This window comes from Panthera tigris, chromosome A1, assembly GCF_018350195.1.
Source record: "Panthera tigris isolate Pti1 chromosome A1, P.tigris_Pti1_mat1.1, whole genome shotgun sequence".
NCBI classification, from domain to species: Eukaryota; Metazoa; Chordata; class Mammalia; order Carnivora; family Felidae; genus Panthera; species Panthera tigris.
The window spans coordinates 1,605,183-1,629,640 of record NC_056660.1 but is presented as its reverse complement, the minus strand read 5'-3'; the positions used below and the strand labels follow the sequence as shown (position 1 = coordinate 1,629,640).

Genomic DNA, 24,458 nt, shown 5'->3' with positions numbered 1-24,458 from the left:
TGACACTTATGATAATTTGAACTTTCATTTATACCTGTTTAATTTTACAAAACTTGCACACAGGTTACCTGATTCACCAATGGGTATATGGTAGTAAATTGGTCTTGACAGCAGGTTTTAAACTATATACTCTAGCATCGCATTAATAACAACTTGGTATTTTATAGGATTTTTAAGGTAAAAATCTATGTCTTGTTCATAATCCTTTGACAACTGATACTTTACACGAGAGAATAAAGAATAAAACCATCAGATCACATCTTCAAAGCAAAGACAATTTAAAGTTAACCACATTTTGAAAGCAAATATGGAATTTAGACTTAATTATCCAAGATAATTAAATTCTTGATAAAGTCTAACCTTAAAGAATGTATTTTCTTTCTATTTAAGGCAGACACTCAAAGACCATGTTAAATATTCTAGGCTCAAACTTAGGGGAGATTATTCTCTTCAAAAAGTAAAAATAAGAACACTGCTATTGCACATACTGCATGAAACACAGAAATAAAACTTAAAAAGCTTCCATGCAAATTAATACTATTCTCAGAGCCATGGTCTACTACATAATGAAACAGCTTAAAGGAAAAGTACTATTGTTATATGATTTCCTCTTAATTTCCATGGGCCACAGGGCCCTGCAACTGAAATTAATTCTGTAAATTAACCTGCAAGTTATTCTGCTTTGTGGAAAGTTACAACGATCTGTCTGTGAGTAACCAACCATCCACTACAGTAGGCTGACTCTGTTGCACTTCCTCCTGTTAAGAACTGGTTCTTGGGGCACCTGGGTGGTTTAGTTGGTGGACTCTTGGTGGACTCTCTATTTCCACTCAGGTCATGATCTCATAGTTCGTGGGATCGAGCCCTGCGATGGACCCCAAGTTGGGCCCTGAGTCGGGCTCCATGCTGTCCTGCCTGGGATTTTCTGTCTCCCTCTCTCTCTGCCCCTTCCCGCTTCACACTCTCTGTCTCAAAAAGAAACTTAAAAAAAAAAAAAAAAAGAATTGATTCTTGATAGAATTTTATCCTCAAACTAGAATTTTAGTTGTTTCTCCTTTTATGTCATAGCAGAAAAAAATTTCAACTTTTTTTTTTTACTGATAGAAGAACCCAGCATCACTCATTTGCGCTACAGAAGGCTGACATTTTGAAAATTAACAGACAGTAGATTTTGGCCCATATGAGATACCTGTTCCCTTATTTCTTTCATTTTTTCCAATCTCTTAAGTTTTGTTGCATATTCTTGAACTTCTTTTAATCCAATATCTGTGCAGAGACGAACCAAGAAGCGCAGACCTAAATTGTAAAAACAGATGTAGACAAATATTACTGCAGGGTTGAAAGTATAAGAAATCAATGAATCCGTCTTTTGGGACACAAGGAGGAATGATGCTCACAAACAGTATTTGTTTTCATCAAAAATTAACCTACACTTCGTACTCACTGGCCCTAAGAGAACGGGACTTCCCTGAAAGAGGACCTACAGGGAGGACTCTCTCCACCTGTCCTGCCCTCAGGACAGACCACATCATCTACATTTAGGGCCCTTCCCATACTCTTTATCTCCTTATCTGCTTTTCCTTTCCTCCACTTATGACTACTGATCTATTAGATATTTGGTTTTTTGTCTTTCTCTTCCTAGGAGTTTTCATCCATCTTTCGGCCACATCGATAGTGCTGGAACAGTGCTGTATTATCAACACTGTAGCATCCTCCCTAAGAATTTGTAAGTAAGTCAGCAATTCATGACCACTAAAATGTTGCAAAAGAATAGTACTAAAATAATTTAAAATATCACGTGTTATTATATAAATTGCCTATGTGTACATTTGTCTTAATTCACAATAAGGAGGTAATTTACATATATTGTACAAATAATGCTTAATTATTTCTCTTACCTACCTATCCTCAGAAAGAATGGTTTAGGAATATTTAAAAAAAATTTTTTTAAACATTTATTTATCTTTGAGAGACAGAGAGAGGCAGAGTGTGAGTGGGGGAGGAGCACAGAGAGAGAAGAGAAACAGAGTCTGAAGCAGGCTCCAGGCTTTGAACTGTCAGCACAGAGCCCGACATAGAGCTCGACCCCACAACCTTAAGATCATGACCTGAGCCAAAGTCGGATGCTTAACCGACTGAGTCACCCAGGTGCCCCTTAGGAATGAATATTTAATGTGAAATAAAAGTCATTGTTTTTGGTGGATGTTCTCTGAACTCTTTAGAGTTATTTTTGATAACTGAAGAATATATTTTAAGAATGTATTATCCTGCTGGGTTTATCAGAAAACTACTGTGCTCAAAATGAGATAGTACATGGGTGCAAATGTTTTTTCTATAGCTCTAGTTAAGGCAGACTTTTTTTTAAAATTTTTTTTTTAACGTTTATTTATTTTTGAGACAGAGAGAGACAGAGCATGAATGGGGGAGGGGCAGAGAGAGAGGGAGACACAGAATCTGAAACAGGCTCCAGGCTCTGAGCTGTCAGCAAAGAGCCTGACGCGGGGCTTGAACTCACAAACTGTGAGGTCATGACCTGAGCCAAAGTCGGACGCTTAACCGACCAAGCCACCCAGGTGCCCCTAAGGCAGACTATTAATTATATTTGTCTTGAAAATTATCCAGGCCAAAAGCATCTTGAACATTCCCTAATGGCATAGATTTAATTTTTAGAGTGAATCTTTTTTTTTTTTTTTAAGATTTCATTTTTTAAGTAATCTCTACACCCAACATGGGGCTCAAACTCACAGCCCAGAGATCAAGAGTCACATGCTCCACCAACTGAGCCAGCCAGGCACCCCTTAGAGCGAGTCTTAAATTCTCAATAAAGAAAGTAATTTGGGGGTGCCTGGGCTCAGTCAGTTGAGCATCTGACTCTTGATTTCAGCTCAGGTCACGATCTCATGGTTCTTGAGGTCGAGCCCAGCATCAGGCTCCCTGCTGACAGCACAGAGCCTGCTTGGGATTCTCTGTCTCTCTCTCTCTGTCTCTCTCTGCCCCTCCCCTGCGTGTGTGCTCTCTTCCTCTCTCTCTCAAAATAAGTCAATAAACTTAAAAAAAAAAAAAAAAGAAGAAAGAAATCTGGACTTGCTTGGAGATTGTCCCTCTCCTGGTCCAGTGCACAGGTGCCATGACTTCAGCAGTGGTTCCCAACTGGCAGCGATCCTGTCCCCCAGGGGACACCTGTCACGGTCTGGAGACATTCTGCTTTTCGTAAGGAGGCAGTGGACGTGCTACGAGCGTCTGGTGGGTAGAGGCCAGGGAAGCTGCTACAACGTTCTACAACCCATGGGGTGGCCTCCCACAATACAGAATTATCTGCTCCCAAATGTCAGTGGTGCCAAGGAGGGGAACCATCTGCCCAGCAGCCTGTTTGGGCTTCTTCATTTTCACAAGATGGTACTGTTACCTCTCACTCAATTTCTCAATCACCAAGCTTCCTGAAGTGACTGAGATTAAGATTCCCATAAAAAGCTTTTTAAAAAAAGAAACAGGAAATGAAAGCTATCCGGGTCCACTGAGAACCTAAAGGAGAATCTCCGTAGGTTGGGCTAGAAATCTGTGCTTTTTAAAGTTTTACAAGTAATTCCACGTAGCCTGTGTCCCGATGGCATTTGTCAGTTAACAGATCTGCTTCTGACTGGCATTAGAGAAGCCCTTGCTCCGAAGCTGCCACCAAAGGCCATTAATTCCGAGCCCTGTGCTGTTGACCTTCCACAAAAGCCAAATGGAGAAAAATATTAACGAAGGAACGTGTAGTACGTCTCATCCCTGGCTCAGCCGGGGCCACTGGAAAGCTTGACACAGGACAGATTTGTCTTACTGAACTGAAATGTATTGTTTAGCGTCCACTGTCACTGAAGGACAAAATTAAAAAGTCTTTTCAAACATGTTATTTTATTTTTGAGGGGATGTCACAAAAGCAAGGAGCCGCCACGGCTTTCAACGACCTACTGTCTCTCTCTGCTACGCAACATAAATGAAGAGTTGGAAAACGTTTTCTTCTTCCCAAGGAATTATTTTTTGTTCCCTTGTAAATAGCAAAGATTATATAACTGATTACATTTTTCTTTCTTTTAGCTGCAAGGCTATTCAGGGCCAAATACCGTTTAGTGGCAGTGTGTGGCATGTGAATATGGTTATTTTGTGTTTTTCTTGATCATGATTTTGTTGTTGGTACTCCCATTAATACTTCACATTATTACTTTAGGTTACATCAAACCCACTGTGCAACAAGATGGAGGAATAAATGAGTATTTTCCACAAAGCTAACTTCACAAAAGGAAAATAAGCAAAATATCAACATAATCTTTTAAACTTAAAGTAACATTAAAATTCATTTGCTATCCATATCAGCAAGATGACCATTCTATTTTCATAAACTCAAAGTATTTTTCAACCTCAAAAAGTTGCATGCTAACTGAAGAGTTAAAAATGCCTTTTCTATAAATACCACAGTATGAGCTTTAACAAATCAATGATAAACCAAAATTTATTTTTCAAATTTCATAAAACTTTGACATACAGATCTGTTTACTACTGAAGAGAACACAGTGGTATATTTAAATCCATCAAAAACTAAATTCTATAAAATGTACTCGCAGAGTCAAATTTTCTGATCCTATAACCACATGTATAAACGTGCGTCACAAAGTATAGGCTGGTAGCTATCTATGCAATTACCATAGCAAAGATAATTATTATACATAAGGCAATAAAGAGTTAGAACCTATAGTTTTAAAGTTATAAAATGTAAACTCACATTCAACATTTTCTGGAAATTTTCTGTGAATATCCTTATAAGTATCCAATGCTTTTTGGTAGTTACCTATAAAGAGGAAAAAGAGAAAAAAACATACTCACAGATTGTAAAAATTAATAACATTAAGAAGACTTCCATGTTTGCCACAAGCATATATAAACCATTCTTTTTTTTTTTTTTTAATTTTTTTTTTTCAACGTTTTTTATTTATTTTTGGGACAGAGAGAGACAGAGCATGAACGGGGGAGGGGTAGAGAGAGAGGGAGACACAGAATCGGAAACAGGCTCCAGGCTCCGAGCCATCAGCCCAGAGCCTGACGCGGGGCTCGAACTCACGGACCGGACCGCGAGATCGTGACCTGGCTGAAGTCGGACGCTTAACCGACTGCGCCACCCAGGCGCCCCTATAAACCATTCTTAATATAACTTCTGGAAGAAAATGTACAGATAAAAGAAATTTGAAAAAGAGAGCGAGAGTAAACGGGTGATGGTTGAAACTTAGTTATACTGCTTAAAATACATTGTTGTCAAAAATTAAGATCTATTCAATTTCCGAAAAATTAAAAATCAGTTCAGAAGAACAATTGACAATTTAAAAAATAATCTAAGTGATAAGCTAACATTAATTTCAATGTCATTCACTTAGTTGGAAAAGATGAAAAATAACCTTTCTCAGTAGTTTTTATTTTGAAACATTCAAAAATTTATAGAAAGCATTTTGTTTTATAATACAATAATTTAGCTTCACAGCAACAAAGAATTGGAAAAATAATTTGGGATCAAAGATCTCTGCTAAAATGTCGGTAAACAAGCGATGAGTCTCAACAGGCCCCACTATGCACGAGGGCCAGCCATGCTGACCCTCCCAGACGTGTGGTATGAATTCGATGTAACAGACAGGAAGCACCCAGCAGCTCTCAATAAACGTCAGCTTCTCTTCTAAGTAGTACTTCAGTTAACACAAGAAAAGTTTCTATCTCAAATCACTCAGAATACCTCTTACCTATGTACGCTTTACATGTGACTGACAAGGAAATGAACATTGGTAATTCAGAACGCATGCTGATACACATAAAATGTATAATATATAGTTATGTTGTATGTTCCCCAGGAAATAGAGTGCAAAGATCAATGATCTAAATGATTTTAGGACTCCTGTGTACCTATCCTGATGCCATTCTAGAGGAGCTCATAAAGAAAGAAACCTCCTACAAGACACGATGACAACATCGTTAACACTGTCACGATCCGTGCTCCCCCTGGATTGAGGAATTTATTTTCCTGGATCATTTGTGGCCTCTATAAGAGGGATTACAAATCTGTTCACGTCCATCTCATTACCTAATATCTGATAAGAGTCAACAATATCATTCACTTCACGGTGAGTCCAACACTTCAGGACAAGCGTCAGCAGTACAGGTAATAAAAAGTTAACTGAAAACGCAAATGAAGATACCTAGTAGCATTTGGTATAAAAAAATACAGCCCCAGTTGTCCCAGTTCTGGGCCTTCTTCAGCCTTGTCAGGTGTGAGACAGTCTCATAAATTTGGCATGGCACACAGGCTGCTCTGAATTAGGTGAACGGAAAACGGAAACATAAACTACTGTGTATAGAATGCCTACTTTTCTGTGACTTAACATACCCAATGATTACATGTTAACTTTGAAAAATAACGAATCTGTTAATAGTGGGGATGGAATACACGACTAAGACCCATTTTGTAAGCATGACTTTTTTCTGTGCGTAGTAGTTATTGTTCCTCATATGATGCTTCCAATATGTTAGTCAGCAAAAGTTACTGTTTTAATAAACAAACATGTGGTTGGAACACAGTTCTATGCATAATTACCTAAAAGATAGAAGCAAAATACATAAAAAATGAATAAAGTTAAAGCATTTACCGCTTCTTCTAAAACAACTAGCTACCATCAGCTGCCATTTCACTTGTGTAGGCCTATAAAAGAAACAAGATTATATGAAATCAGAGATGAAACAAAAATAACCTGAGATGATCAGTTTTATAAAGCTACATACCTGTACTATCTTTCAAATACATTTTTCCAAATACTTTTTGACCTCTAATTAGATCTTTATTATTGAAAGTAGCATATATACGATTTCCTTCATTATTACCTATCATATGTATATTGGAAAATTTAAGAGTCCTTCAATCTGGTTCACACCTTTATTTAGATTTTATGTGAACCACTTAACCTGTTTGGCTAAAGACCACTGTGATCTATTTTAAACATTATCATTACCTTTGCCATAATGTTATACTTTGGCTTAGTACCTAAGACTTAGAAATTTAGGCTTGCGAATTTTGTACCCATGAGGCAATTGTTGACCTTGTGTTTGAACAATTAGGCTTCAACTAAAGGTAGAGTAAAAAAGAACTATATTCATTCTTTTTTTCCTCTTAAAAAGAAAAGGATTTCTTTTCTTAAAAAAAATGTTTATTTTTGAGAGAGGGCAAGCAGCGGAAGGCAGGCAGCTCTGTGTTCTGTCAGCAGAGCCCGCTTTGGATCCTCTGTCTCCCTCTCTTTGCCCCTCGAGCTGGGCTCGAACTCACCAACTGTGTAAGATCATGACCTGAGCTGAATCGGACGCTTAACCAACTGAGCCACCCAGGTGCTCCAAATTTCTGTTATAAAATAAATAAGAACGACCAGGATTTCTAAAGACTACTGTTACAAATACCTAGGAAAATAAGATTTGAAGAAATGAAAGACTAGGGAATAACTGAATGTGCTTCTCATTTCTTTTTAGACTCTTCCTTCTATTTACCTGATGGCCTCAGAGACAGCCTCACTCCCACTCAATTTGATGGTACACCTACCAGCTCTGGAGTCTTATTAGATCAGGGTCACAGCCCTACTACTTGGACAAGCTACTTAACCTCAAATCCACTCCCTACAAAGCCATCCACTTTGATCTAAAGAAAACACATATCTAACTACATTACTTCCCTCTTTAAAATGCATCACCTCCCCTCCAACTGCACGGTAACTCCAAGGTCCTAATCCAGTTCATCCACTGTTAGCCATTTGCTACCTCACCAACTCCACTTCCGTGGGGAGCTGCCCAACATTTCACGCTACAGCAAATCCAAATGGGAGGACAGAGTCCTTTGCATTCACTGCATTTTCTAGACTTCTGATCTTTGCACACACCGTCACCTCCACTTGGAGGCTCACCCCAACCTCATGACCCACTTCCCTGCCAGACCAGATTAGATTGTTCTGTGGACTCTTCTAACATCCTAGAATCTTTTTGGCACTGCATTTACTATACTGTAGTCTTATTTACGTTTCCAAATACCTTATTAAACTATAAATTCCTGAGGGCAGCAGAGTCTTTTGTGTTCCCAGGACCTGGCATGATGCCTGATACAGGCTGGGTGATCATTCATCATTAACTCCTCATTTACACATTCAAGTACATGTCTTTATAATTTCCTGAAAGGTTGGGATTATGATGTTTAGTTTGGTACACTATTCATTCTGTTAACTTGGTAAATTACTTAAATTTGTGCCCGTGTTTACTCATCTACAAAGTGGGAAGAATAACAGCACCCACGTCATAAATCAGTTGTGAGGATTATGTAGCACAATGTATCTAAATAATAAACATTAGTGATTATTATAACCACTTCTCTTCTCTTCTTCAGGAAAGCCTTATTTCATGAATGCCCCCTACTGGGAAATTGAAAAAACAGCCACCAGAGCAGCTGCTACGTAGTGCGTGCATGAATGTGTGTGCATCCTCATGTGGAAAATGGAGTAATTATTTTCAACCACTAGAGTAGCCCAGTAAAGAGGAAGAACAGGGCTCAGTGACTTAATGTTAATAAGGTATTGGGTAATATTCTGGATTACTAATTCTAGTGGATCATAACTACAGATGATCTGTGACATTGCTTGTTTCCATTAGCATACATAATTGGGCACTGATTTGATGTAGACGACCAGCAAAAGATTTTATGCATTATAATAGTCGAGAAGCTTTCATGTATGAGAAATGCAGTCTCATGTCTTTAGGACACGAGATAAATTTATTAATGTTCAGAATTAAGCTGCCACGTTCGTACTGATAGTTTTAGGAGCTGGAGAGAACCCAGACACTATTAACACAGGACAGGATAGTTTTGCACAAAAGCAAACAAGCCTAATTGTTTTGGTTTGTCTCTTTTATCTGTCTTACCATCAGAACCTAGTTTATAAGTAGTAAGCCAAGTTTATTTCTTGAGTGGATGCCTACTCCTCTCCTCAATCCTCAAAGAAAAATACTATTTTATAGGCAGCACATTTAAGACATAGTGATTTAGAATAACACCATCTCCAAACCAGCAAATTGGTTATAAATTGCCTAGCACAGTATTAAAAAACTAAAGGTTTTAAGTATTTTAAATCTGTAATGACTTGGCTTTATAGAATCATGGAACTTCAGAACTGGAAGTGGCCTCAGGTAGGAATTCATTCTATCTGTTCACCTTTAAGGAAAAGAAACTGAGACACGGGCATCCTATGCCTAAGGTTATTGTCCCAATAGTATTTACCAGCATAATATCCTGAATAAATCCCTTATGTCACACTTCCAGAAAGCAATGAGGCATGCAGTTTGAAAACTATCTCAGAGAAGAATTATTATCTCCACACATGGAATAAGTAAGCACCATCGGAGAGTCATGATTTCTGGATTAAAGGTGACAGAGTTAAAAATCTTTTATTGCACAGGGGCCCCTGGGTGGCTCAGTCGGTTGAGTGACCGACTTCGGCTCAGGTCATGATCTCACAGCTCGTGAGTTCGAGCCCCGCGTCGGGGTCTGTGCTGATAGCTCGGAGCCTGAAGCCTGCTTCGGATTCTGTGTCTCCCTCTCTCTCTGCCCCTCCCACACTCATGCTCTGTCTCTCTCTGTCTCAGAAATAAACAAACATTAAAAAAATAAAAAAAAAAATCTCTTATTGCACAATGTCTTTTCTGGAAATTAACCTCCCCCAAAAAAGGAGAATAAGAAAGATAAACTCTATGTCAGATCAAACTCAAACCATATAAAACCATATACAAATGATGGACGATGGACTAAAAAAAAAATGGAAACTGACTTCAGGAGGGCAAAGAAAGATGAAACTCAAGTGCTTGCCAACAGCATACTGATGAGAGGTGCTCAGATCTTCCCTGCAAATCACCAGAAGTGTTCAAGAATTGGGATCACCGGCATTGAGGAAGGAGCAGTAAAGCATGAAACTATAAAAAGGAAAACAGACTGGAAATGTGACTGAGAAGCAGTTGGACCCCCTCACCCCGTGCAGCCAGGTAATAACCCCTCACCCTCAGGAGCCGCTCAGGAAGGCTCCCGGCCAGGGGGGCTCGGCTGGTTCGAGGTGCTGGACTGAGGACTGCAGGATGAGGCAAAGAGTCTGCTTCGGGACAGTGAGATCCTCAGCCCAGTCCCTGCCAGCTGGGCAGCAGCCCAGGCTTATACTCCTGACGCAGATCTGAGGATGTTTCTCTGAATACACTGAATGGCCCCAGAGAAAAGACTTTAGAATTTTAAGATTAAATCTCAGGAACAAAATCATACTATTAACATGTTCTTTTAAAAAAAATTTTTTTTAACATTTTATTTTTGAGAGACAGAGAGAGAGAGAGAGAGAGAGAACATGAGTGGGGGAGGGGCAGAGAGAGAGGAAGACACAGAATGGGAAGCAGGCTCCAGGCTCTGAGCTGCCAGCACGGAGCCTGACCAAGGGCTTAAACTCACAAACCATGAGATCATGACCTGAGCCAAAGTCAGACGCTTCACTGACTGAACCACCCAGGTGCCCCACTATTAACATGTTGTTGTTGTTGTTTTTTTCATTTTAGAAAAGTATTTATTTGCATGGATCTTTATAGTTTATAAAAGATTTCCTGGGACACCTGGGTGGCTCAGTCGGTTAAGCGTCCGAATTCGGCTCAGGTCATGATCTCGCAGTCCGGGAGTTCGAGCCCCATGTCAGGCTCTGTGCTGGCAGCTCAGAGCCTGGAGCCTGTTTCAGATTCTGTGTCTCCCTCTCTCTCTGACCCTCTTCCGTTCATGCTCTGTTTCTCTCTGTCTCAAAAATAAATAAACGTTTAAAAAAATAAATAAGAAACATTTCCATTGTATCTTTTTTAAAAATTTTATTTAATTTATTTTTTAAATTTACATCTAAGTTAGCATCTAGTGCCACAATGATTTCAGGAGTAGATTCCTTAATGCCCCTTATCCATTTAGCCCACGCCCCCTCCCATAACCCCTCCAGTAACACTCTGTTTGTTCTCTATTTTTCAGAGTCTCATGTTTTTGTCCCCCTCCCTGTTTTCCTATAACATGTTCTAATGCAGCATTTGGTGACGGTACTGTTGGTGTTTAGGATGGGACCGTTCACTGTACAGGTCCTCTATGCATTACTGAATGTTTACTGTCACTGGTGGCTGCTTACCTAATGCTCACAGTGCCTCCCTATCATCATGACCCTAAAATATGCCCCTCCCCCTACATCTCCAAATGGCTCCCCCAGGGTAGGGCTGTATTGTCTTTCTTTGCTCACATTGTCTTTTTTCTTTAATTTTTAAATCTTTTATTGTGAAGTATAACACATATGGAAAGACACATAAAACATAACTATACAGCTCAATAAACTGATATAAAGTGAACACTCATGTAATTATCCTACAGTTCAAGAGACAGAATGTTGCCAACACCCTAGAAGCCTCCTTTACACCCTCAACATTACCTCCTTTATCTAATACAGGCAACTATTATCCTGACTTTTGAATACTGATCTAGACTGGTTTTGAAATTTACATGAATGAAATCATATAGTAGGTATCCTCTTTTTATATTTTATTAAAATATAATTCATGTAACATACAATTCACTCATATAAAGTGTAAAATTCAAAGGTTTTTGGTATGTCTCATTAATTTTTTTAGTTTATTTATTTTGAGAGAGAGAGAGCAAGAAGGGGAGGGGCAGAGACAGAGGGAGAGAGAGAATCCTAAGTAGGCTCCATGCTGTCAGCACAGAGCCGAATGTGGGGCTTGAACTCATCAACCGTGAGATCATGACCTGAGCCGAAACCAAGAGTCAGATGCTCAACCAACTGAGCCATGCAGGCACCCCATCACATTATTAATTTTTAAAAATTACGATTAAAATGTACAACTCAGTGGCATTAATTACATTCAGAAAGTTGTACAATCATCACCACTATTTCAAAATCTTTTTCATTAGCCAAACAGAAACCCCACAATCATTAAGTAATAACTTCATTTCTCCCCCCACACTCTAGTAACCTCTAATATACTATCTGTCTCTATGAATTTGCCCGTTCTAGACACTTCATACAAGTGGGATCACACCATATTTGCTCTTCTGTGTCTGGGTTCTTTCACTTGGTATGATGTTTTCCAGGTCCTTCCATGTTGCAGCATGTGTCACAATGCTGTTCCTTTCCATGGTGGAATATCCCACTGCATATATACAACCACATTTTGTTGCCTGTCATTCATCAGTGATGGGCACTTGGGTTGTTGACACTGTTTGGCCATTGTGAAAAATGATATGTTAATGAATGTACCAGTATCTGTTTGAGTCTCAGCTTTTAATTCCTTTGTATATATTTAAGAGTAGAATTGTTGCGTCATATGGTAATTCTAAGTTTAGCCTTCTGAGGAACCACGAGATGGTTTTCCATAAAACACCATTTTACATTTCCACCAACAATGCGCAGGGTTACAATTTCTCCAGGCACTCAACCACCCCACCACTTACTATTTTGTTGTTGCTGTTTTCAAATATAACAGCTACCCTAAAAGCTGTGGTGTCTCATTGTGATTTTGATTTGCATTTTCCTAATGACTAATGATGTCGAACATACTTTCATGTGCTTATTGATCATCTATCTGTATACCTACTTTGGAGAAATGTCTATTCAAATCCCTTGCCTATTTTTAAATTGTTTTTGTTGTTGTTATTGTTGTTATTTGGGTCATAGAAGTTATTCATATATTCTAGATATAGCCCCTTATCAGATATAGACTTGCAAATATGTGGGCTGTCTTTTCATTCTGTTGATAGAGTCTTTTGTTTTTTAATTTATTTTTAAAATTTACATCCAAGTTAGCACATAGTGCAACAATGATTTCAGGAATAGATTCCTTAGTGCCCCTTACCCATTTAGCCCATCCCCCCTCCCACCACCCCTCCACTAACCCTCAGTTTGTTCTCCTTATTTAAGAGTCTCTTATGTTTTGTCCCCCTCCCTGTTTTTATATTATTTTTGCTTCCCTTCCCTTATGTTCATCCGGTTTGTATCTGAAAGTCCTCATATGAGTGAAGTCATATGATATTACTCTTTCTCTAATTTTGCTTAGCATAATACCCTCCAGTTCCATCCATGTAGTTGCAAATGGCAAGATTTCATTCTTTTTGGTTGCCAGTAACACTCCATTGTATATATATACCACATCTTCTTTATCCATTCATCCATCAATGGACATCTGGGCTCTTTTCATACTCTGGCTATTGTTGATAGTGCTGCTATAAACACTGGGGTGCATGTGTCCCTTCAAAACAGCACACCTGTATCCCTTGGATAAATACCTAGTAGTGTAATTGCTGGGTCGTAGGGTAGTTCTATTTTTAATTTTTTGAGGAACCTCCATCCTGTTTTCCAGAGTGGCTGCACCAGCTTGCGTTCCCACCAACAATGCAAAAGAGATCCTCTTTCTCCGCATCCTCGCCAACATCTGCTATTGCCTAAGTTGTTAATGTTAGCCATTCTGACAGGTGTGAGGTGGTATCTCATCGTGGTTTTGATTTGTATTTCCCTGAAGCTGAGTGATGTGGAGCATTTTTTTCATGTGTCAGTTGGCCATCTGGATGTCTTCTTTGGAGAAGTATCTATTCATGTCTTTTGCCCATTTCTTCACTGGATTGTTTGTTTTTTCAGTGTTGAGTTTGGTAAGTTCTTTATAGATTTTAGATACTAACCCTTTATCTGATGTCATTTGCAAATATCTTCTCCCATTCCATCGGTTGCTTTTTAGTTTTGCTGACTGTTACCTTCGCTATGCAGAAGATTTTTATCTTGATGAAGTCCCGAGAGTTTATTTTTGCTTTTGTTTCCCTTGCCTCTGGAGATGTGTCGAGTAAGAAGTTGCTGTGGCCAAGATCAAAGAGGTTTTTGCCTGCTTTCCCCTTGAAGATTTTGATGACTTCCTATCTTACATTTAGATCTTTCATCCATTTTGAGTTTATTTTCATGTATGGTGTAAGAAAGTGGTCCAGGTTCATTCTTCTGCATGTTGGTGTCCAGTTTTCCCAGCACCACTTGCTGAAGAGACTGTCTTTATTCCATTGGATATTCTTTCCTGCTTTATCAAAGATTAGTTGGCCATACGTTTGTGGGTCCATTTCTGGCGTCTCTATTCTATTCCATTGATCTGAGTGTCTGTTTTTGTGCCAGTAGATAGAGCTTTTTGATGTAAAAAAGTTTTAAATTTTGATGAGTCTAGTGTATCTATTTTTTTCTTTTATTGTCTGTGCTTTTGGTGTCACATCAAAGAAATCATTGTCAAATCCAATGGCATAAAGATTTTCCTCTCTGTTTTCTCCTAAGAGATTCATACTTTTAGGCCTTATATTTAGGTCTTTGATCCATTTAAAATTTTGTTTTGTTTTGTTTTAATTTTAGAGAGAGAGGGCACACCCAGGCAGAGGAGAGGGGCAGAGGGAGAGAATCTTCATGCTGAGCTTGGAGCCTGACACAGGGCTCAATCCCACAACCCTGAGATCATGGCCTGAGCTAAAATCAAGAGGTGGACACTAACCAACCGAGCCACCCAGGTGCCCCTGAATTAAGTTATATACAGTGTAAGGTAAGGGTTCAACTTCATTCCTTTCCAAGAGGATATGTTTCTGAGCACCTTTTGTTGAAATGACTGTCCTTTCCTCATCGAATGGTCTTGGCACCTTTGTTGAAAATCAATTTACTATATACACAAGGGCTTATTTCTGAGTTCTAGATTCCATTCATCTGTACGTCCGTCTCTATATCAATACCATATTGTTTTGACTACTGCAGCTTTGTAGCAAATTTTGAAATCAGAAGGTATGAGAACTCTAACTTTCTTCTTCTTCAAATTGTTCTGGTTATTTGAGATCCCTCTGAGATTCCATGTGAATATTAGAGTGAGCTGGGCAATCTGCTTTACTGAGTCTATTGCAAATGTTAGTCTCATCTGGAAACACTCTTACAGACACACCTAGAAATAATTTGGGCAGCCAGTGGCCGGTCATGTTGACACATAAAATCAACCATCTCAGTAGAATTCACCAGTGACACTATCTAGTCTGGGGATTTTCTTTGTTGGATTTTTTTTTCTTAAGTGGGCTTTATGCCCAGTGCACAGCCCAACACAAAGTGCAACATGGGGCTCAAACTCACAACTGTGAGATCAAGACCTGAGCCAAGATCATGAGTCAGACACTTAAATGACTGAGCCACCCAGGCACCCCAACTTTGTTGGAATATTTATTTTAAAGATATATTTACTTATTTATTTTTGAGAGAGAGAGAGAGAGACAGAGACAGAGAGAGAGAGGGTGTGTGTGTACGTAAGAGGGAAAGAGGCAGAGAAAGAGAGAGACAGAGAATCCCAGGCAGGCTCCACACTGTCAGCCTAGAGCCTGATGTGAGGTCGGAACCCACGAACTGTGAGATCATGACCTGAGCTGAAGTCAGATGCTTAATCAACTGAGCCACCCAGGTACCCCTCTGATACAATCTTTATAATTTCCTTTCTTCTTCTAATTGTGGGTTTATTTGGTATCTTGTAGATAATTTACTGATGGATACTGATTTTCTTATTCAATCTGTCAATCTTTTTCTTTTACTGGAAAAGTTTAATATATTTCTATTTGTTATTACTGATATAGAATGATTGTTTCTTCTATTTAGCTATTTGTTCTGTGTATTACATGTTTTTAGTTCCTCAATTCCTCCATTATTGCCCTTTATTGGTATTTAGTTGATTTTTTTATAGTGTACTATTTTGATTCCCATCATTCCTTTTCTGTGCATTCTTTCTTTTATGTATTTGCCTTTTAAATCATATAGGGAAAAGAGAGGTTATAAGCCAAACCAAAAGTACAAAGTGTTGTACTTTTATATTTACCTATGAAGGTACCTTTACAAGTCTTCGTTAATTTTTTCTTAGGTCTTGGAGTTACCGTCTAGCATCTTTTCATTTCAGACCAAAGGACTCCCTTTAGCATTTTTCATTGGGTAGGTGTACTGGTAATAAGCTCCCTCAGCTTTTGTTTATCTGAAAATGTCTTAATTTATCCATAATTCTTTTTTTTTCCACATGACACAAGTACTCTTATTTTCTAAACCATTTAACAAGGCATAAAACCAGTCTTAGCTCTCAAGCCATAAAAAACAGACAATGGGTGGTAGTGGGTAGTTGCTGACTCCTACTTTATTTAAAAATTTTTTTTAGGGGCGCCTGGGTGGCGCAGTCGGTTAAGCGTCCGACTTCAGCCAGGTCACGATCTCGCGGTCCGTGAGTTCGAGCCCCGCGTCGGGCTCTGAGCTGATGGCTCGGAGCCTGGAGCCTGTTTCCGATTCTGTGTCTCCCTCTCTCTCTGCCCCTCCCCCGTTCATGCTCTGTCTCTCTCTGTCCCAAAAATAAATAAAAAATGTTGAAAAAAAAATTAAAAAAAATAAAAAATAAAAAATAAAAATTTTTTTAAAGGTTTTGGGGCCACCAGCTGGGTGGCTCAGCTGGTTAAGTGTCTGACTCTCAATTTCAGCTCAGGTCATGATCCATGGTTCATGGGTTCGAGCCCTGTGTTGGGCTCTGTGCTGACAGTGCAGAGCCTGCTTGGGATTCTGTCTCTCCCCTTCTCTCCCTCTTTTTCTCTTGCATGCATGCACGTTCAAAATAAATAAACTTAAAAAAATCTCTCTCTGCTCCTTCCCTGCTCATACACACTGTCTCAGAATAAATAAATAAACTGTATTTTATTTTTTAAAAATGTTTGAGAGAGAGCATGAGTGGGGTAGGGGCAGAGAGAGAGGGGACAGAGGATCCAAAGAGGGCTCTATGCTGACAGCAGAGAACCTGATGCGGGGCTAGAACCCACAGACTATGAGATCATGGCCTGAGCTGCCAATGTTGGACACTTATTTATTTGGAGCGTCTGGGTGGCTCAGTTGGTTGAGGTCATGATCTTGCGGTTCATGGGTTCAAGCCTTGCATCGGGCTCTGTGCTGACAGCTCAGAGCCTGGAGCCTCCTTCAGATTCTGTGTCTCCCTCTCTCTCTGCTCCTCCCCTGCTCATGCTCTGTCTTTCCTCTCTCAAACATAAATAAACATTAAAAAAAAAAAAAAAGAGTTGCATGCTCTAAAAAGAAAAAAAAAAGTTTAATTTGTAATATACAATGTGAATTGATTATCAATTGGAAACAACACAATTTATTTCTATTAGGACTCTTTCAGAAATGAAACCTTGTCCTACAACCAAGTCAGTGATTTTCTAATTGATAAAAAAATAATACTTGTTTGTTGAAATGTAAGAAAAATACACAGAGCAAAATAACTCAAGGAAAGTATTTTTTAAACTTTTGCATAAAAAGGTAATATATTTAACACAATAAAGACCAAATAAAATGGAACTTCATTCAAGAAAATGGAAATAATGGGGTGCCTAGGTGTCTCAGTTTGTTAAGTGTCCAACTTTGGCTCAGGTCATCATCTCATAGTCCATGGGTTTGAGCCCCATGTCAAGCTCTGTGCTGACAGCTCAGAACCTGGAGCCTGCTTCGGATTCTGTGTTTCCCTCTCTCTCTGCCCCTGCCCTGCTCATGCTCTGTCTCTCCCTCTCTCTCTCCCTCAAAAATAAACATTAAAAATTTTTTTTAATGGAAATAATACATGAATGTTCATTAATATTTGTTCATGAATGTAATATGTTTATCAGATTCTAATTCTAGGGATAAAATCAAATCCCAACACATTTAAGTAAACATGAAATCAGAATAATTACTTACTGTATAAGAGAAGCTCTTTCAAAGTATTGAATGGCTTTTTCACAAAACTGGGTGTCAATGTAATAAGCTCCAAGCCACTCAATAACTTCAATGTTAGAGGGGAAATACCTATATGACTAGAAAAATATGGACATGACAATACAACATCAGTGGCAATGTAGAATTTATACCTCAACATTTTACCTATTGAAAGGATTTCTTTAACCAATATGAAATTTCTTAACAAAAAAGCATGAGCTGTCATAAGGTCATAAGCACTTTATGTTTTGAAACTACAAGATTTAGAACACTTAATGTTTGTTTGATATACATTTTTAAATTACCTATAAATAGCTTTTCGATGTACTGATAGCTGATCTGAATCAAATTAAATAAGTAATAGAATTTTAAAAAGGATCAAAATCATGCTTCAAGGGAAAAATGAATGTGATTTTAATTTAATTTTGCATTAAAATTATTAAAAAATTTTATATTCCACAAATGATTTATTTTATTTTAAATCATCATTCATTTAAAAACCAGTAAGCATTTCTAAATTTTAAAAACTAAACGGTCTGCTGACTGTTGTTTTCTTTTCTGCTGAATGCTTTATAACCATATATAAAAGGCTAAAAAGTAAAAGGAAAATAAAATTATACTTACCTCATAGTAGTACTGAAATGCTTGGGATTTATCTCCTTCACTATCATATAATTCTCCTAGTTTAGACAGAGCTCTAGAATCAGTTGGAACAACACTGATCAGTTGCATTAACCATTCAATAGCTTGATTGGGATCTTCCATTAATTCATATCTTGGAAAGTTTTAGTTAAGGATAACACAATTTTTCTAAATTCATTAATAAATAAACAAACCTAAATACAACATTACAATGAAAATATTTCTTAGCCTATAGTAATGTGCTATTGAAAACTGTTTATTCTGAATTTCTTCAGGGATGGTGATGAAAATGGGGCACTGTAAATAACACTCATGCTCCATATATACCTTGCTTTTCCTTTTGCTTCATTAGTGACCACTAAGATCAACTCCCAAATTTCTAGTAGAATTAACAGTTTGCTCTTTTATTCAAAGCACTGTCCAAAATTTGTCCTTAATAGAAATGCCTGAAAGTTGTGTTCAATTATTCTACTTCTCTTAATATGTCGAACATGTTAAGGGAAGAGTTTCCATGTATTTTCCTTTGAGTTTTCCCCAATTAGATTAAAAGCCCAAAATAGGGTATTCTTTTTTTGTAGCAAGTGCCTAGTAAGTCCTTTGTATACACTTAAATAATTTATTCACAGCAATACTTATTGACTACTATTTATTTTTACATTAAATGTCTCAATGAAATGAACATATTCCAATCTAAAGTTTTATTGAGAAAGAAGCTTCTGTTTTTAAGGATGACAAATGTGATACCATAAAAGAAATATAAAAATAAGAAAATGATTGAAACATCCTTAAAATGATCAATTGCTTAACTGAATCCAAGCTGGTCAGAAACTGGGAAGTATCAGATCATGACAGTGGCAATTTCAGACAGATTAAGTGGACAAAACAAAGAGGCTAAAAGGAATAAGCATGAAATCCTCTGCTCTAAAAATAGCTTCTTTATTAAAAAATGTTTTATGCTCTCTAACAAAAGTAGAGTACATAGTACTTAAAATTATTAATGGTATACCTCATAACATACTTTTCCCTAACATCTGTATAAAAGTTGTATCAAGAGGGGTGCCTGGGTGGTTCGGTCAGTTGAGTGTATCTGACTTTAACTCCAGTCATGATCTCACCATTTGTGAGTTCAAGCCCCACATCGGGCTTGCTTCTGTCAGCGTGTGGCCTGCTTTGAATCTTCTGTCCCCATCTCTCTCTTCCCCTTCCCTGCTCATGCTCTCTCTCTCTCAAAAAATAAATAAACACTTAAAAAAAAGAAACAAACTTGTATCAAGATAATGGTAACTTAAAAACCTACATAAGATTTTAACTCTTCCCAAATGTTGTTTTGAAAGATTATTTTTAAAATAAGGAGAGAAATTAAAATGTTTTTCAAATAGTTTCAAAGGCATTAAAAACATTAACAAATTTCTGCTCTTCTAACCAAAGGCAGGAGGGAAAAAAGAAAACAAACAAACTAAAGAGAGCCAGGAGTTGTAGAAGAAACTGACAAGGGAGGAATGTTTTCCTTTTCCACATTCCCCAGAGTTCTAAACATAATACTGTGACTGTGGCACAGCACACAGTCAATAAGTGACTACTGAATGAACGGAGTGAGTGAATTCATATAAACTACTGGCTAATTTTGTAGGGTAAAGGCCTTTGGAGAGTTATACTCATTAAGCCTATATGTCAGCTAAAATAATGAAGATAAATTAACCGAACTCAATCAGCAGTACTAATCAGTAACAAATATTTTCCTTTTAAACAGTAAGTTACTGCTTCAAAAATACCCTACAAGACTCAGAGTTAATACAATCTAACCTACAGTCAATGAATAGCTTATGTGTACTAAACATCTGTACTCAATTACTATTTCAATTATTTTCCCCCCAAATTAAGAAATAATAGTGTTAACCTTTTAATGATTTCTTTTATAATGCAAATGATCTTTTAAAACAGGATCAACCAAAAAACACACTCTTAACTATTGACAACAAACTGAGGGTTACCAGAGAGAAGATGGGGGCGGGGAGATGGGTAAAACAGGTGATAGGGATTAGAGTATACTCATCACGATGAGCACTGAGTAATGTATAGAGTTGTTGAATCACTATATTGTACACCTGAAACTAAGATAACACTAAAGTAATTACATTGTATTGTATTATATTATATTATATTATATTATATATAATAGAATTAAAAATTAAAAAGATACACATTTTATAAAAATGTAAAATATTGGAATTAAAATTAAAAAATAAAGCTGTATCACTCAAATAATATTTTTATCACATATTAATGTGATAGGATTTAAAATATTATCCTCATCAATTACCTCATTGGCTAAGGTTATTTAACGACTGGTACTCAATCACCAATTGAGTGAATTAACAACTGTCCTCAAGTTTTTCACATAAGATACACATTTGCTATCTGGTAAAGAACTTGGGCACTGTTTCTTAGGATTGCATGAAGTTTCAGGAAACAGTCCAAAGCTTCATCAAGCCGGTTTAGCCTCTTATAGGTAAGGCCTTAAAAAGAAGAAAAAGAAAAGCTGTAAGCATTATTACTGGTAAGTAATTTTCTCAAAGTCACAGGATAAATTTTTAAATATATGTAAATATTCATCCAGAAGAGAGAGATGATGGGAATTTTTTTCAAAAAGAAAAAAGGCAGGGGAGGGGCTTTTCCACTATTGTTGGGCAGATACCAAAACATGCTAGAGCACTATCGTGATTTTAAAGTGCGGCAGGGAAACAGGAGTAGACAGACTAGCAGCATGCACAGTTCAGAAACTGACTCAGTTACAGAATTAATGGGGATTGAAACTTAACGGGGACTAAGGGACTAGTAAGAAATGGAGCCAGGACAACAGACTACACGTGAATTAAAACATGTAGATTCCTATTTTGAATGTATTCCTGTTTTGAATACACCCAAAACTTACTTTAAAACTAAATAGAAGAAAAAAAAAATGGTTAGAGAGGGAGGGAGCCAAAACATAAGAGACTCCTAAAAGCTGAGAACAAACTGAGGGTTGATGGGGGGTGGGTGATGGGCATGGAGGAGGGCACCTGTTGGGATGAGCATTGGGTGTTGTACGGAAACCAATTTGACAATAAATTTATAATAAAAAAAAAAAAACTAAATAGAAAAAAACAAAGATGTAAACGTATGAAAAGAAAATATAGGAAAATGATTTTATAATCTTGGGGTAGGGAAGGGCTTTGTAAAGCAATAAATAAATGAAGCCACAAACTTTCCAAAAGCCAAATTTGACTCTATAAAATTAGAAAACCTGTTTGACAAAACAAATGACCAATTAAAAGCTAAGCAACAGACTAGGAAAAGTACTTAAAACTTATAAAGAGAATAAATAAATAAATATCTAGGCAAGAAATCTCCTGCATTAAGGCCTCTGCTCTTCACTTCCCTCTGCTCTTTCCCCGATTCCCGAACGGTCCCACCCTCCCTTGCTCCAACATGACTTTAAACTCTCCTTGACTCCATCTAAAATGGCTAATTCCTCCCAACCCAGCCAGGTCTTCCTTTTGCATCTGGCAGGAGATTAAAGACTCCTCTCTGGGAGGAAGGATCCAATTGGATCAATTGACTAGCGGGCAGTTCCCCAACTACGCAGATCAGGCAGATGGCCCCGTGGCAGCGTGCCAGCACATCAGTCTCCCTTGTGACCTCAGAGATCCCGCTCAGCTTTAGCTGCAAACTCCTAAATGTGAGAAGACAGGCCAGGTTCATCAGACATCTGAGGAAAGTTTACGACACGAAACATAGAAGGTAAAACAAACAAGCAAGCCAGAAACAGAAAAACACAGCTATGCAGGGAGAAGAAAATCTCAAAAGAAACTTCATTAATAACCCAAGAGATAAGAAGCAGTATTGTATCAACATGTGTTTGTCGCACTGCAAACTCAAGAACAGGAAGGAATGACACCCATTTCAGGGGACCCTGAAAGGCAAGGAAGGGAATAAGATGTGCCTTCAGGTCTTAAAACGTTTCGTTCGCTAAAAACCGAACCTGATGTAAATATGACAAAATGTTGAAGTGTGTTAAATATAGTTGGTAAGGGACATGGGTATTTTTCTGTCCAATTTTTATGTTTGAAACTGCTCATAAAGAAAATGTGTTTGTTTGTTTGTTTTCCCACCTATCAGTTTGGCAAAAGCTGAATATTCAGTATTCGTAGGAATTTGGGAAGTCAGTCTCCTCCACTAGTGAACTGGAGCTCTGTAAGTCAATTTAAAATAAGAAAAGAACGAAAAAATTGTAAAGGAGAAAAACAAAGCAATTCTGCCTATTTTACTTACCAATATTATAAAGTGCTTCAGTACAAGAAGAATCATTTCTTAGAGCCTCTTTATAGAATTCAGCTGCCTTCTCGTAATCACCGTTTGCAAAAACTGTATTCCCTTTGTTAGTCAGAGCTGAGGGATTATATCTGTCAGAGTTCACAGCTAAATCTGCATAGCTACTGGCTTGTGCAAATTCATTTTCCTAAACAAAGTACAAAACACACACAAATTATTCGGGGTTCGTCAAATATCTCTACTGACTGTTCTGGGCTACAGACATGATAAACAGATTTTCTGAGATTACAAATATGATAAACAGAAATATTTTATATATCTTGATCTTGATAGACTTATTCTACAAGATTTTTAATCATCGTGTTCTTTCAACTACCCAAGTTTCTGATGACTGGCTCCACAGTCTCGTGGTTTGAATAACAACACTACATGTAAGTGGCTCCATTTTATTAATGGTTTTTTTGTCTATTTGTTTTTAGCTTTAGAGAGAGAGTGAGTACAGGATGAGGAGCGGGCAGGAGGCAGAGCATCTTAAGCAGGCTCCACCCTCAGGGCAGAGCCCAATGCGGGCTCGATTCCACCACTCCGGGATCATGACCTGAATCAAAATCAAGAGTCAGGCGGTCAACAGACTGGGCCACCCGGCCGCCCCTAAGTGGCTCCATTCTGAACACCCGGATTTCACGTCACAGCTGCAGTACACCTGAAGCCCTGAGCTGGCTACAAAGGCACCACTAGCTTTCCCGTCCTTCCACCCAATTGGTCGCGTCACCTACTAGGTCTGGCGTTTCTAGCAAGTCTCTGGTTCTGTCTCTTCCGCCAAAGGACCTTAACATCACTCGCTTAAGCGACATAGACCTCTCAACCCTTAAATAGTGAAGCATCTGTGCCGGCTTGCTTAAGCCAGGAACCAGATTTCCCAGAATCCCCTTCCCTGCATGGTTCTTGTCCACAGTCGGCTGAAAGGAACTTGTAGCACATGCGGGACGCAGACACGAAGCAGCAGCTTTTGCTCTCTGAAGGTCTTTTTCTGGTCATCAGTTGCAGGACTGATGCAGAAACGCCTGTGGGTTCCAGCCTGTCCTCACTCATTTTGACTCCACATCCGCTTCTGCCTCCCAACCGTGCTGTCCCTGCTGAGCACAGTGACCCCGATCCCCGCTGGGGCTTGGCTCCGGACCCACGGAGGAGGCAGTTGTGCAGAAGCAACTGCTTCCCAAAGGTCTCTCCAAGAACTCCCCCTTCATGTGGCTGCTGGACACGCTGGGCCACTCACACACTGACTGCTGATCCCTTCTCAGGCCCCTGACCCCCCTTCTGCACCTTCACCCACAGCTCCCCCACCACTGGGTAAATTCTAGCTCCCACATCCCTTCTCCCATGATACTCACAGTGACTGCTTCCCCGAATGAACTTTCAAAACACTGAGATACAATTCACAGGTCAGATAAATGTACATTTTTGAGGCATTTACACATTCAAAAAATTGTACCACCATCACCAACATCCATTTCTACAACATTTTTATCACCCCCCCCCCCAAAATATCCTGTACCCATTAGCAGTCACTCCCCATTCTCCCACCTGCTCTGGCCCCTGACAGCCACAAATCTGGTTTCCACCTCCATGGATTTGTTT

The 24,458-nt window shown here is 38.5% G+C and overlaps 1 protein-coding gene across 2 annotated transcripts in view; it reads right to left on the bottom strand.

Moving 5' to 3' along the window:
- The window catches only part of IFT88 (intraflagellar transport 88), a 131,919-nt gene that overhangs the window by 32,011 nt on the left and 75,450 nt on the right, over positions 1 to 24,458 (bottom strand). For both annotated transcript variants that reach the window (XM_042977811.1, XM_042977735.1), the window contains exons 17-23: positions 22,821 to 23,007; positions 20,917 to 21,025; positions 18,492 to 18,642; positions 17,850 to 17,965; positions 6,663 to 6,715; positions 4,760 to 4,825; positions 1,190 to 1,296 (exon numbers count right to left, since the gene is read on the bottom strand). In XM_042977811.1, the coding sequence (XP_042833745.1) occupies positions 1,190 to 1,296; positions 4,760 to 4,825; positions 6,663 to 6,715; positions 17,850 to 17,965; positions 18,492 to 18,642; positions 20,917 to 21,025; positions 22,821 to 23,007 (789 nt within the window). The remainder of the gene's footprint in view (positions 1 to 1,189; positions 1,297 to 4,759; positions 4,826 to 6,662; positions 6,716 to 17,849; positions 17,966 to 18,491; positions 18,643 to 20,916; positions 21,026 to 22,820; positions 23,008 to 24,458) is intronic.